At 38.3% G+C, this 12,975-nt stretch overlaps 3 protein-coding genes across 3 annotated transcripts; 1 reads left to right on the top strand and 2 right to left on the bottom strand.

Moving 5' to 3' along the window:
* Positions 1-1,161: 1,161 nt before the first annotated feature.
* On the bottom strand, positions 1,162-1,940 carry LOC110802881 (protein FAR1-RELATED SEQUENCE 9-like). The gene is made up of 2 exons (XM_056834406.1): positions 1,502-1,940; positions 1,162-1,415 (listed from the first exon to the last, which is right to left on the bottom strand). Exons 1-2 carry the CDS (start codon positions 1,938-1,940, stop codon positions 1,162-1,164), a joined length of 693 nt encoding a protein of 230 aa, XP_056690384.1.
* Positions 1,941-2,757: 817 nt separating this feature from the next.
* On the bottom strand, positions 2,758-5,568 carry LOC130465586 (protein FAR1-RELATED SEQUENCE 5-like). Its single transcript, XM_056834405.1, has 4 exons — positions 5,409-5,568; positions 5,238-5,333; positions 3,116-3,794; positions 2,758-3,070 (listed from the first exon to the last, which is right to left on the bottom strand). The coding sequence occupies exons 1-4, from the start codon at positions 5,566-5,568 to the stop codon at positions 2,758-2,760; spliced, it is 1,248 nt and encodes a 415-aa protein (XP_056690383.1).
* A 4,549-nt stretch (positions 5,569-10,117) lies between these two features.
* LOC130466091 (uncharacterized) lies at positions 10,118-12,001 on the top strand. The gene is made up of 2 exons (XM_056834816.1): positions 10,118-10,711; positions 10,787-12,001. Exons 1-2 carry the CDS (start codon positions 10,304-10,306, stop codon positions 11,378-11,380), a joined length of 1,002 nt encoding a protein of 333 aa, XP_056690794.1. The 5' UTR covers positions 10,118-10,303; the 3' UTR covers positions 11,381-12,001.
* The last annotated feature ends 974 nt before the right edge of the window (positions 12,002-12,975 follow it).

Genomic DNA, 12,975 nt, shown 5'->3' with positions numbered 1-12,975 from the left:
ATGGTTGGGATGATCTTTTTGATGATAGTAACAATCCTGTTGTTACTGTTGCCCCTCAACCTTCTGCTGTTGTTCCAACTGAGCCTGCAGTTTTGTCTATTGCTGTTGTTGTTGATCCAACAACATCTACCCAAACAGTGGGTAATCCAGCTCAAGCTACCTCTCAAATATATGAAGTTCTTGATTCTTTGAATGCCAAAACTAAAACAACTAAGGAGGATGATGATGAAGAAATGGATGAATGTTACTATATTTTTTTAGAATAGTAACTATATTGTATTAAGAGTTACTATATTGTCAAAATAGTAACTACATTTTATAAAGAGATAATTTTCAGAATAGTAACTATATTATATTAAGAGTTACTATATTGTCAAAATAGTAACTATATTTTATAAAGAGTTACTATATTGTCAAAATAGTAACTATATTGTTCTAAGAGTTACTATATTGTCAAAATAGTAACTATATTTTATAAAGAAATACTATATTGTCAAAACTATAATATAAACATTCAAGATATAGTTATTTTGTAAAAATTGTGTGTTTTACAAAGAGTTACTATACGTTCAGTATAGTAACTATGTATTGTAAAGGAGAACTATAGTATAAACACTCAATAAATTTGTTTAAAAATGTTGAAGTAACTGTATATGATAATAAAACAAGAACATCACTAAAATAGTTGTTATTTAGGTGTAAATAATTGAATATTTGGTGTCTTGGATCCAAATTCTTTGTGTTTCTTTTTTCCTTTCTTTGATGGCCGCTTGTAATTGTCATATTGACCCTTTATTCTCTTCTTACTCTTTCCTTTAGTATTAGCACGATCAGGATCAAGCACAATTGTTATTTCAGAATTAGTTGATTCCCCGTCTTGTGTTTCTCGTTGTGCTTCAGCTTTTGCCTTTTCTTGTTCTTCTATCTTTGCAGCTTCTTCTTTTGCCTTCCTTTCTTCTTCCTTTTTTATGATTTCATCAACTGCTTTATTATCCATTTTAAACTTCTCCTCGATACATTTTCTGGCCTTTGCTATCTTATGCCCTTTCAAAATTAAGTTATAGTATCTGTGGTATAAAGTTTAAGTGTTAAGTAAAATATCAACTGTAATTGTAACTATATGAAAATAAACAAATGTATATTGAAAAAATTACCTTCTGATCATATGTAATCTCCAACCAGTAAAATTGTTGATTTCCCCTTCTTCCTTTTTATCGTATCAACCCTTTTCCATATCTGTTTCTTTGCATATCTAGTCCATCTTGTTGTTATGTAACGATCTAGAATTGTATTGATTGAATGTAAATGCAATATTCTCAAACAATGGAAGCACAACCATCCAGATTCTTCAAAGTTTTTGCATGTGCAAGTGACGGTTGAATCTTCCATTTTGAATTGAACTTCTTGCCTTGATCCTGTTAGATTATTTACATATAATATAATATTATTCAAAAGAACATCTACTCCAAATATTAAATAAAGATTTATAGTTTTTTTTTACCTGTTATTCCTTCTATCCACACCTCAAAAAACATTGTTCTTCCAACATTTCCCTTGAACTTTTCACTACTTGCCACAGAAAGCTTGAACTCTTCTTCAAAATCACGGAAAAGTGTTATCGTGTATATATTTGCTGCCTGTTTTAATATAGCCCTCATACTTAGCTCTGAAGTAGGTATTCCCCTTGTACAGTCAAAGTCGTCTTTTTCTTCAGTTTTTCTCCATCGATTTATTGTAGCTTGAAAAATACTATAGAACTCTGTTAATGTTGTACTTTTATTTGCTTTAAATCCAACAGCATGGTTTGTACTTTCACTTCTTTGTGAAGAAAGTATACCGGCAGAAAAAAAATCTTTACTTAAAGCTGTACACCATTTTTCTTTAAGACCATACAATCTGTTGAACCAGTCATCCTTTTCCAGCTTCAAAGTGTTGATCATAGATTTCCAAGTTTCTTCAAAATCATTTGGTGTTATACACCCACTTAAACACTTGTAGAATGCGGTTTTGAAGTTTTTATCAGACTTCAATAAACCAAACCTACTGTTTGCATTTTTACTCAAGTGCCACAAGCATAACCTGTGTCTTGAAGAAGGAAAAACCTGAAAAACAATAATGAATATATATAGTTCCACAAAATAGTAACTATATTTTATAAAGAGTTACTATATTGTCAAAATAGTAACTATATTGTATTAAGAGTTACTATATTGTCAAAACAGTTACTATATTTTATAAAGAGTTACTATAATTTCATAATAGTAACTATATTTTATTAAGAGTTACTATATTGTCAAAATAGTAACTAAATTTTATAAAGAGTTACTATATTGTCAAAATAGTAACTATAGTTTATAAAGAGTTACTATAATTTCAGAATAGTAACTATATTGAATTAAGAGTTACTATATTGTCAAAATAGTAACTATATTTTATAAAGAGTTACTATACTTGCTCTCAAATTAAGATATAGTATTTTCTGAAAGAGTAACTATATTACGTTAAGAGTTACTATATGTAAAGAAGGGTAACTATAAACAATAAATAGTAATTTTATGTAAAGTTATAGTTATAGTTATTCTCAATATATATATATTAATGTTTTTAATTATACTCAGTAACTATATTATATAAAGAGTTACTATTTGCAAAAAAGGGAAACTATAAATTATAAAGAGTAATTATATGTAAAAGTTATAGTAATTACAAACAGTTACTATATGTAATAGACAGTAACTATAATATATGAAGAGGTACCTATTCTATTCCAGCAGCAATAGCTGCATCTTGATCAGTGAAAATTGATATAGGGTGCTTTCCTCCCATAGCCTTCAGAAAAGTTTCAAACACCCAAACAAAAGATTCTGTGGTTTCATCCCCAATGAAAGCACAAGCAAACATTGTGTTTTTCCAATGGTTATTGATACCAACAAATGGAGCACATATGAGATTGTACTTATTTGTTCTGAATGTAGTATCAAAAACTAGAACATCTCCATATATTTTGTAATCTTCTCTCATCATAGAATCCCTCCAAAATAGACACTCAACTTTTCCTTCATCATTGAGTCTTACTCAGAAAAAGAACTCATGATCTATTGATTGTAAGTCATACAGTTCGTTCACCAGTGTTTGTGAATCCTTGCCATCAATTTGCTTCATTTTTAACTTGTAGCAGTAGTTTAGATGATCAATCATCGTATGACCTACACAGTCGTCTCCACCAGTTTCTGTTGACATATATCTATAAGACTTCATTGGTCTTAGACCACATTCTGACATTGCCTCAATAGCTTCTTTTTTGGGCTCTGTCATTCGTCGTTCCGATCGGTGGAGATAATTACTTATTTCTCTTGTCAATGGGTGATTATGTACCACTACATGCTTTTCTATTTCAAAATCTCCATTTTGGTTCATCTTTGCAAATATTTGAGCTTCACATTTTGTTCTTGTTATCATAACTCTTTTTCTCCTTTCTTTCTTCTTTGCATCTGATTGATCATCTTCATTTTTTAGTTCTTTGCTTTTAGGAGGGTCTCTTATTCCAGCAGCAGAGCAGTAGAAGTATTTTCCATTAACAATTATGGTTCCTTCTTTATATATATTCTTCCCTTTTCGTACAGTAAAACCAATAATAGCAGCATGTTTGCAATATAGATCATAAATCTCATCGGTTGTTTTCCTTGCTTCTCCAATTAAACTGCCATCTAATTCTTTATCAATGTTTTGTTCCTGCTCATTATTTGGATTTTCAAAGATGCTGTGGTTTGTATCAATTGAATGTATTATTGAACCTGTACAAATACCAATATTAGCTTAGTAATTCTTTATAAGTTATAGTTACTGTACTATAAATATAGTTTCTCTTTTTAAGATACCGTTTAAAAAGTTACTGTTTATATATAATAGTTGTTTATAATTTAATATATTTACTTGTTATATATTATAGTTACTTTACTATATATATAGTCCTCTTTACATGTTATAGTTACTCTATAGTTAATATTATTTGTGCCTAGTGTAATATTTACTCCTCATTTTATATAGTTATTCTTTATATGTTATAGTTTTTTTCAAAAATAGTTGTTTCCTTTATGTGATAGTTACTTTTTATATTTTATAGTTACTCTACAGTTAATATATTTACTCTTTATATGTTACAGTTACTCTACAATTTATAAAGTTCCTCAGGATCTATTGATTGTAACTATAGTTACTCTTTATATGTTATAGTTACTCTACCATTAATAAACTTACTCTTTATATGTTATTGTTACTCTACAGTTAATATTGTTACTCAGGATCTTTTTATTTTAAATAAAGTTCTGCTTTATATGTCATAGTTAATATAAGTTACTCTATATTTAATATATATAGTTACCTTTTATAATAGTTACTTTACTATAAATATAGTTATTATTATATGTGATAGTTACTCTTCATTTTATATAGTTACTCTTTATATGTTATAGTTACTCTACAGTTAATAAAGTTCCTCAGGATCTATTGATGGTAAATAAAGTTACTATTTATATGTTATAGTTACTCTACAATTAATAAAGTTCCTCAGGATCTATTGATTGTTATAGTTACTCTACATTTAATATAGTTACTCTTTATATGTTATAGTTACTCTATATTTAACATAGTTACTCAGGTTCTATTGATTGTAAATAAAGTTCCTATTTATATGTTATAGTTACTCTACATTTAATATAGTTACTCTTTATATGTCATAGTTACTATAGTTTATTTCTTATATAGATTATTTCTTTATGTGAAGTTACTTTATAATTAATATAGTTACCTTTTATAAATTATAGTTACCTTTTATAAATTATAGTTACTTTACTATAAATATAGTTATCATTATATATGATAGTTACTCTTCATTTTATATAGTTACTGTTTATATATTATAGTTACTCACAGTTAATATAACTCCTGTTTATATGTCATAGTTTCTCTACAGTATATAGTTCCTCTTTATATGTGATAGTTACTCTTCATTTTATATAGTTAGTCTCTATATTTTATAGTTACTCTACAGTTACTATAAGTCCTGTCTATATGAGATAGTTACTCTACAGTAAACATAGTTTCTCTTTATACGGTATAGTTACTCTACGATAAATATAATTCCTCTTTATATGTTAGTTACTCTACTGCAATTATAATATGTTAACTATATCAAAATAACAGTTACTATATATTTATTAAGAGATACTATATCATACCTTCTTCAATACAATGATTTGCAACCATAACTTGCTGAGATGTGCCTTCAACTTCATCTTCAACGTCGTATACTTCTCTATGATTCTCTAAATTTTCTAAAATAATAATAATTACTCAATGAGTATGAAAGTTACTATAATTCTTCGTAGTTATTAGGATTCGAATATTACCGTCATAATTATACAATTTCTCTTCTATTGCGCGATTTAAATCGATATTCAAATCGAATAAATCGTCCTCCATTGTTGAAGCTCGAAAAGAGAGAAGCTGTTGGAGGAGAGAGAAGCTGCTGCTGGAGGAGAGAGATTTCAATTTTAGGGTTTCGCGCATTCTGTTATTTTGGATCACGTGATTTCAAACGGTACATCCTAATCAGAGCTGCAAAATTACTTAATTACCCTGGTCCATGGTAACCTTATAGTGGACCGGGTCCATGCAAGCGGAATTGCACAAAATACAGAGTATTATTTTACCTATTTTTGGGCCTTTTTATTGGTATAGTCCTAGGCGGTCTATTGGCTATTTCTAAATAATAATTAGGCACTCATTTGGAGAGGGTTGTAATTGTATGTTTCATTGTTTCTCCACTATTGAAAGAAACTTGGTTCCAATTCAGAGTTAAGGTTACCTTAGAAATCGAAATGAATACTGCGTATGATATAGATTGACTATGTGCATATTTTATTTTATTTTTATAAGAATGAGAGTATGACAAATCCAAACAAAAATGTCGTAATCTAATATATATATATAAAGGGGAGTTTTTTCAAGAGTAATAAGAGCGTCCACATAGGATTGCCACGTCATCACATATTATTAAATTATTAACTAATTAAATAAATAATATGAGAGTCTTGCCATGATTGATTACTTAATACGATAAAGATAGATTAATAAATAATATGGGAGTCTTACCATGATTGACTACTTAATACGATAAAGATAAATTTCACAAACTTTTTTTATCTTTGTGTATATATATACATATTAAAAATCTCAACCCTCACATTAAAAATCTCAACCCTCACCAAATTGTACGGAGGCTTCATTGTATGTGCTTCATTCCATCGCAAGAATATGATGTTGCATGGCGTTGGGTGAGGATGAGGTTGATGATCACTCTTCATCCTTTTCTTTACAGTTGAATTCCAAATTTTTTTATTTCGTTGTCATAATTTTACTTTGATTTTTATTGTTTATTTGTCGTCAATTACTCCGTACATTTATTCTTTATTTCGTTCCAGAAATACGGGACACCCGATGGTCACGGACTCACGGTGTACCGCATAATTGTTTATGTTGCATAGAAAATAATTTGTACGTGGTTCATTGGTTATTCATTGTTTATGTTAATTTTGTACAAGCATAATTGTTTTTGTTCAATCGGTTTATGTGTGTTCATTTAATACTACTTCGTATACCTACTGGATATTGATATATATATATATATATATATATATATATATATATATATATATATATATATATATATATATATATATATTGTTGTTGGGTTTTTCCGGTGAGATACCTGGGAGGTTTCTTGGTAACTTTTACAGATTAAACAAGATTGTATTTTTATAGAGAGAGAAAGTAGAGAGAAGGCAGAGCAGCAATTGCTCTAGAATGTATTGATTGTGACCCCTTTTTCTAGGGAAGTGGGAATATTTATAGTACTAGGTTTTTGGGGGAATGACCTAATATTCCCCTTACATGATTGGCTGGGGAATGGGAGGAGGACACGTGTCCTTTCTCCTTACAATTCTCTGGTCTCTTTTGGCAATAGTGGGCTGTTTGGGCCTATTGTGCTTAGTCATTCACTTGGGATACATACTAATTAAGCCCCTTTCCAGGTATAGGTGTTATACATACATTTATACACACTTAAATACATACATTGTAGATACCTAGATTAATACTCATGCCTCGGAGTAGACTTCGTATGATTTCTGCTTAGGGAGCGCAATACGTGCCATGTGTCACGTCCTCATTGGTACACGAAGGCACGGTAATTTTGCCCACAACATTTGCCCCTCAAGAAGGGCATTTCTGGAAACACATTCCGGGTATCGCTTCTTGACTCTTGTTTTGCATCTTCATCTTTGGGTCAGGTGTTGAGATGGTGACACGTGTCACCTTTCTCCATTTTGCCACTCCCTATATATAGAGGTGAGGGGGGTAAATTTCATTTTTTACATTTCATTTTCACAGAGCTTTCATAGGCGATTTCCGGCGTGTTCCTACCACCATCAGGCGATTTCCGGCCACCACGAGACTCATCCTTTTCCTCGTCACACTCATCCTGTTCTTCGTGAAGTTCATCCCGTTCTTCGCGATACTCATCCTGTTCTTCACCAAGTACTTCGCAGATCTTTCAAGGTTAGTTTTCGCCATTTTTGTTATCCTCTTGACATTTTTCTCTTTGTTAGCGGCCGACCTCTTAGTACTAGGTAAGGGTTTAAAGGTTTTATTTAAGATTTTTCCGCCGTTCATCTTTTGTCGGGGCGGACGTCCAATCGCGTCTTTTTCTTCATTGTTGGTCACCCCTAAGCCGTGCTTCGTTCACTATGCAGAAGGCATGGCTAGAACCAAGCAAACGGCAGATCCGACGCGCCTGCGCTTGCGGGAAGAAGCATCGACACCTCCTAGGGAGAGATATTCTTCCACCGCCTCGGCAGTCGACGAAGAATTTGCCGAACTCTTTCAAGAGATCGACGAGTACGTCGAGGCGGGGGAGCAGGCGGCAAGCTCGTCGGAGGGTAGAGCGAGCCAGGCAGTGGGGGAGCCAAGCGTCGCTCCATTGTCATCGGCCGCCGAGGAACAAGAAGCTGCTCCCCAGCTTATTAGGCCCAGAGGACGGGAGGAGGCCCAATTGCTTCCGTCAGAGATTCACCCAGACGTGGGCTGGATGCGGTGGCTAGACAGGCATGGAGCCAAGATGAGGGATGACCTCTGCGTGGGGGAAGGGTACCAAATGCGCGTGCCGGCCGGTCTGGACTCGACCGTCAGCCTGCTTGCCGAGGGAGAATTCCCTGTGTATGCCGCGTCAATCAAACTCGGCATGAGATTCCCTCCACACCCCTTCGTTGTGGAGGTGTTAGATGGTTTCAATATTGGGGTGGCCCAGCTGACCCCCAACTCATGGGCGGATATCTTTGGCTACATTGCCAAATGTGCACTGAACGACGTGGAGCCGTCCTTCAACGCCTTTCTGCATCTGGTCTCCCTCTCTCGTTCCCCCAGTGCCGCCAAAGGGTGGTTTAATCTGAGCAGCCGTGGTACCTACCAGACAGTGGTCGGCAAGCTCAGCAAGTGGCATATGTGGAGGAAGAGGTGGGTCGTGTTTTACACTGACGACCAGGAGATGTATGAGAGAATGAGCCGTTGGAACTGTGACGCCAACTTCATGGATCGTGACGAGCCCCTTCCCCCCCTTACTGCCGAAGAGTGGGATCAGATAATGGTCCTGTTCAGGGCCAACACTTACCACTTAACAGTGGATAAGAGTTTCCATGTGCCGGCCGAGTGGTTGCCGCACATTAGCCAGTTTCGGAACGAGGCCTTTCTAGCGGCCGTAGGCTTAGGATATTCCATGACTCGAGGTTGTATGCCAATTTATGTGCCGTTCCGCGTTGGTCTATTCATTTTTTCTAACTTTGGATTTCTTTTGTTCACAGAGGAAGGAATGAGCAAGCTATCGGCGGCGGATATTGGGAAGGGCGATATGACCGATTGGATGGCGGACATCTATGAGGCCAAGATGCAGAAGGCCAAGGCCGAGTTGGAGGAGAAGGTGAGTATTCTCTTAGGTTGTCGTTTTTTTTTGCAAGTTAAACTTCTCCCGTCCAGCGTCTACAGTGGACGTCTTTTTAGTGACGAGCCGATATCCTGATATCTGACCCGTGTTTGCTAAGGTAGGCCTCGTCACTTTTTATTGACGGGCCCCTTAGTTAGTGTTTTTTCAAGTGACTCGTGATTGATAGGGTACGCCTCGTCATTTTTGGGACGGGCGTCCTTTTTAATGACGAGCCACTTTTCTGCGATTGACTTGCACTTGATAAGGTACGCCTCGTCATTTTTAAGACGGGCGTCCTTTTTAATGGCGAGCCACTATTTATTGAGTGACTTGTGATTGATAAGGTACGCCTCGTCATTTTTAAGACGGGCGTCCTTTTTAATGACGAGCCACTATCTTGTGAGTGACTTGTGATTGATAAGGTACGCCTCGTCATTTTTAAGACGGGCGTCCTTTTTAATGACGAGCCACTATCTTGTGAGTGACTTGTGATTGATAAGGTACGCCTCGTCATTTTTAAAACGGGCGTCCTTTTTAATGACGAGCCACTATCTTGTGAGTGACTTGTGATTGATAAGGTACGCCTCGTCATTTTTAAAACGGGCGTCCTTTTTAATGACGAGCCACTATCTTGTGAGTGTCTTGTGATTGATAAGGTACGCCTCGTCATTTTTAAAACGGGCGTCCTTTTTAATGACGAGCCACTATCTTGTGAGTGACTTGTGATTGATAAGGTACGCCTCGTCATTTTTAAAACGGGCGTCCTTTTTAATGACGAGCCACTATCTTGTGAGTGTCTTGTGATTGATAAGGTACGCCTCGTCATTCTTAAGACGGGCGTCCTTTTTAATGACGAGCCACTATCTTGTGAGTGACTTGTGATTGATGAGGTACGTCTCGTCATTTATAAGACGGGCGTCCTTTTAAATGACGAGCCACTATCTTGTGAGTGACTTGTGATCGATGAGGTACGCCTCGTCATTTTTAAGACGGGCGTCCTTTTAAATGACGAGCCACTACATGGTGAGTGACTTGCGATAGATGACGAGGCCTAATATTTGACTGTCCTTTCTTTTTTAGCAAGCTAAGGACGCGGCTAGGGCGTCAGGGAAGAAGAAGGGGACGACTCTGTCCCAGCTGAAGAAGAGAGCTGTGCCGGCTGGCTCGGAGACTCCGAGTACCTTCAAGAAGCCAAAACCCCTACCTCGCCGTCTCGTGAAGAAAGACGAGTCGAAGGTTGCTGAGGGGGGATGCCCTGATGACGAAGAGATGGGCGTGGACAAGCCGTCTCTGGTGGTGGACTTGGTGGAGGACCCTCTTTCGGGAATCCCGGCCGACGTCCGCTCTCAGATACCGGCGGAGGTGGCCCGCCGAGCTAGGTCTTCGGGCGGTAAGTATTATTCGAACGTCGTTCAGACGTATCGAGCCTCCTCTGGCAGTTCTTCTTACTCTCCGCGTCATCCTAAGGCCATTGTTTTTCCTATAGCCAAAGACAAAGGGAAGGATGCAGCTGCTGCCGAGGATGAGAACGTACCTGCTACTCCACACTATTCGTCAAAGGATAGGGTGGCTATATGCCGCAAGGTTTTTAAGGCCGTCCCCGCTGAGTATGTTGCTTCTCTTCCTGGCCGCAAGACTGACGCCCAGTTTGGTGCGATCCAGGCCACTCTTCTCGACGTAAGTCTATTTCCAACTTGCTTGTACTTGTCTTCCCTTTTAGAGTCATTTACTAATATGTAGCTTCTTCTGCAGTTGTTCTGCCGCATGGAATTCTGCAAGAGCTGGAAGACCCGCACTGCTGAGGAGCTCAAAGCTCAGGTGGCTGAGTCCACCCACCATGGTGACTATGCGTTCAAGTCCATTGAAGAGGTCCGCCTGCAGATGCAGACGACCATAGACCTTCAAGCGAAGGAGGTGGCTGCGTTGAGATCTGACAAGGCCGAGCTGCTTAAGAAGATCTTGGCGCAGGACAAGGACATGGTGGCAATGGTCGAGGAAGCCAAGACAGCGGCGGCGGAAATACGGGCGCTTCAGGACCAGTTGCGGGAGTACCCTCAGGTCAAAGAGGCGGCTGAGGAAGCCGAGCATCTTCGTGGGGAGCTAGAGACGGCCAGATCGCAAGTTTGCACCTTGCGTGAGCGTCTTCTGGAATCCTATGATCAGGGGGAACAAGCGACCAAGGACGCTGTTAAGCACGCCTGGGAGAGCCACATGTCAGAGTATGATCTTGGGTGGTTCCAGCGGCGAATGGAGCACAGTGCCGCTGTGTTGGCTGCTGAACGTCTTGGTCAGCCGCCCCCTGAGTTTGTATCATCTGATGACGAGGACGATGCGGCCGCCCCCTGATTTGCTTCCTTTCCTATTTTTTTTAAAAAATTTTATTCAAGCGTTCCAGTGCCTAAGGGCAAAAACAATTATGTTGTAAAGTTTTGGCGCTGATGGCGTCTGTATCATTGTGCCTGCTGAGCACACAACAATTCTCTTTCTTTTTCCTGGTCAGGAATTCTGAGCTACTTTCACACGCCTTTCTACGGGCGTTGTTTTATAAGTAAATAGGTTTTTTGATGTTTCTCCTATCTCGCATTTACTTGCTCTTCATAATTTGATTATTCCTTGATCAATAGGCTTAATAGGCTTAATCAATAGGTATGGTTGCCAAGGTGCATCCGAGTGTACACTAAGCACGTTAATGCCGCAGGCAACTGAGTAGGCGCTAGGCCCTACTTTGGTCGTCACTTTCTTTGGCGAGCGTGTCTATAACGATATTGATTGGCGCAAGTCAATCAACAGGTATGATTGCCGCTAGACATGCTCGTCAAATGGACTGTACAGCCAAACGTTCGTGCCACCTAACTTTGAGCAAACAACCTTTGTTTCGAAGTTAATCGTGCCGCTGAACTTTTGAGCGGACAACCTTTGTTTCCAAGTGGTTGGTGCCGCTGGAAACTGAGCATGCGCTAGGCCCTACTTTGGTCGTCACTTTCTTTGGCGAGCGTGTCTATAACGATATTGATTGACGCAAGTCAATCAATAGGTATGATTGCCGCTAGACATGCTCGTCAAATGGACTGGCCGGCCAAACATTCGTGCCGCCGCGCTTTTTAGCAAGCAACCTTTGTTTCGAAGTTAATCGTGCCGCTGAACTTTTGAGCGGACAACCTTTGTTTCCAAGTGTTTGGTGCCGCTGGCAACTGAGCATGCGCTAGGCCCTACTTTGGTCGTCACTTTCTTTGGCGAGCGTGTCTATAACGATATTGATTGACGCAAGTCAATCAATAGGTATGATTGCCGCTAGACATGCTCGTCAAATGGACTGGCCGACCAAACATGCGTGCCGCCGCGCTTTTTAGCAAACACCCTATGTTTCAAAGTTTCGAAGTTATACAATTAGGCTTTGTTTCGAAGTTAATCGTGCCGCTGAACTTTTGAGCGGACAACCTTTGTTTCCAAGTGTTTGGTGCCGCTGGCAACTGAGCATGCGCTAGGCCCTACTTTGGTCGTCACTTTCTTTGGCGAGCGTGTCTATAACGATATTGATTGACGCAAGTCAATCAATAGGTATGATTGCCGCTAGACATGCTCGTCAAATGGACTGGCCGGCCAAACATTCGTGCCGCCGCGCTTTTTAGCAAACACCCTATGTTTCAAAGTTTGTTCATGCCGCTGGGCTTTTGAGCGAACAACCTATGTTTCAAAGTTGTTCATGCCGCTGGGCTTTTGAGCGAACAACCTATGTTTCAAAGTTGTTCATGCCGCTGGGCTTTTGAGCGAACAACCTATGTTTCAAAGTTGTTCATGCCGCTGGCACGTATTATGCTGTACTGGTCGGCCAGCGGCTTGCTTATATTAGGAGGGTAGTTGGATAGGTGATCAGCCTACAACTTGGTGCTAATCTGGGCCACTACTTAGGCTTCAAACAATTAGTCTTGCTGAGTTTTTGC

This window comes from Spinacia oleracea, chromosome 1 (genome assembly GCF_020520425.1).
Source record: "Spinacia oleracea cultivar Varoflay chromosome 1, BTI_SOV_V1, whole genome shotgun sequence".
NCBI lineage: Eukaryota > Viridiplantae > Streptophyta > Magnoliopsida > Caryophyllales > Amaranthaceae > Spinacia > Spinacia oleracea.
Note: the sequence above shows the minus strand (reverse complement) of the source record. Positions and strands in the feature narration are given on the sequence as shown.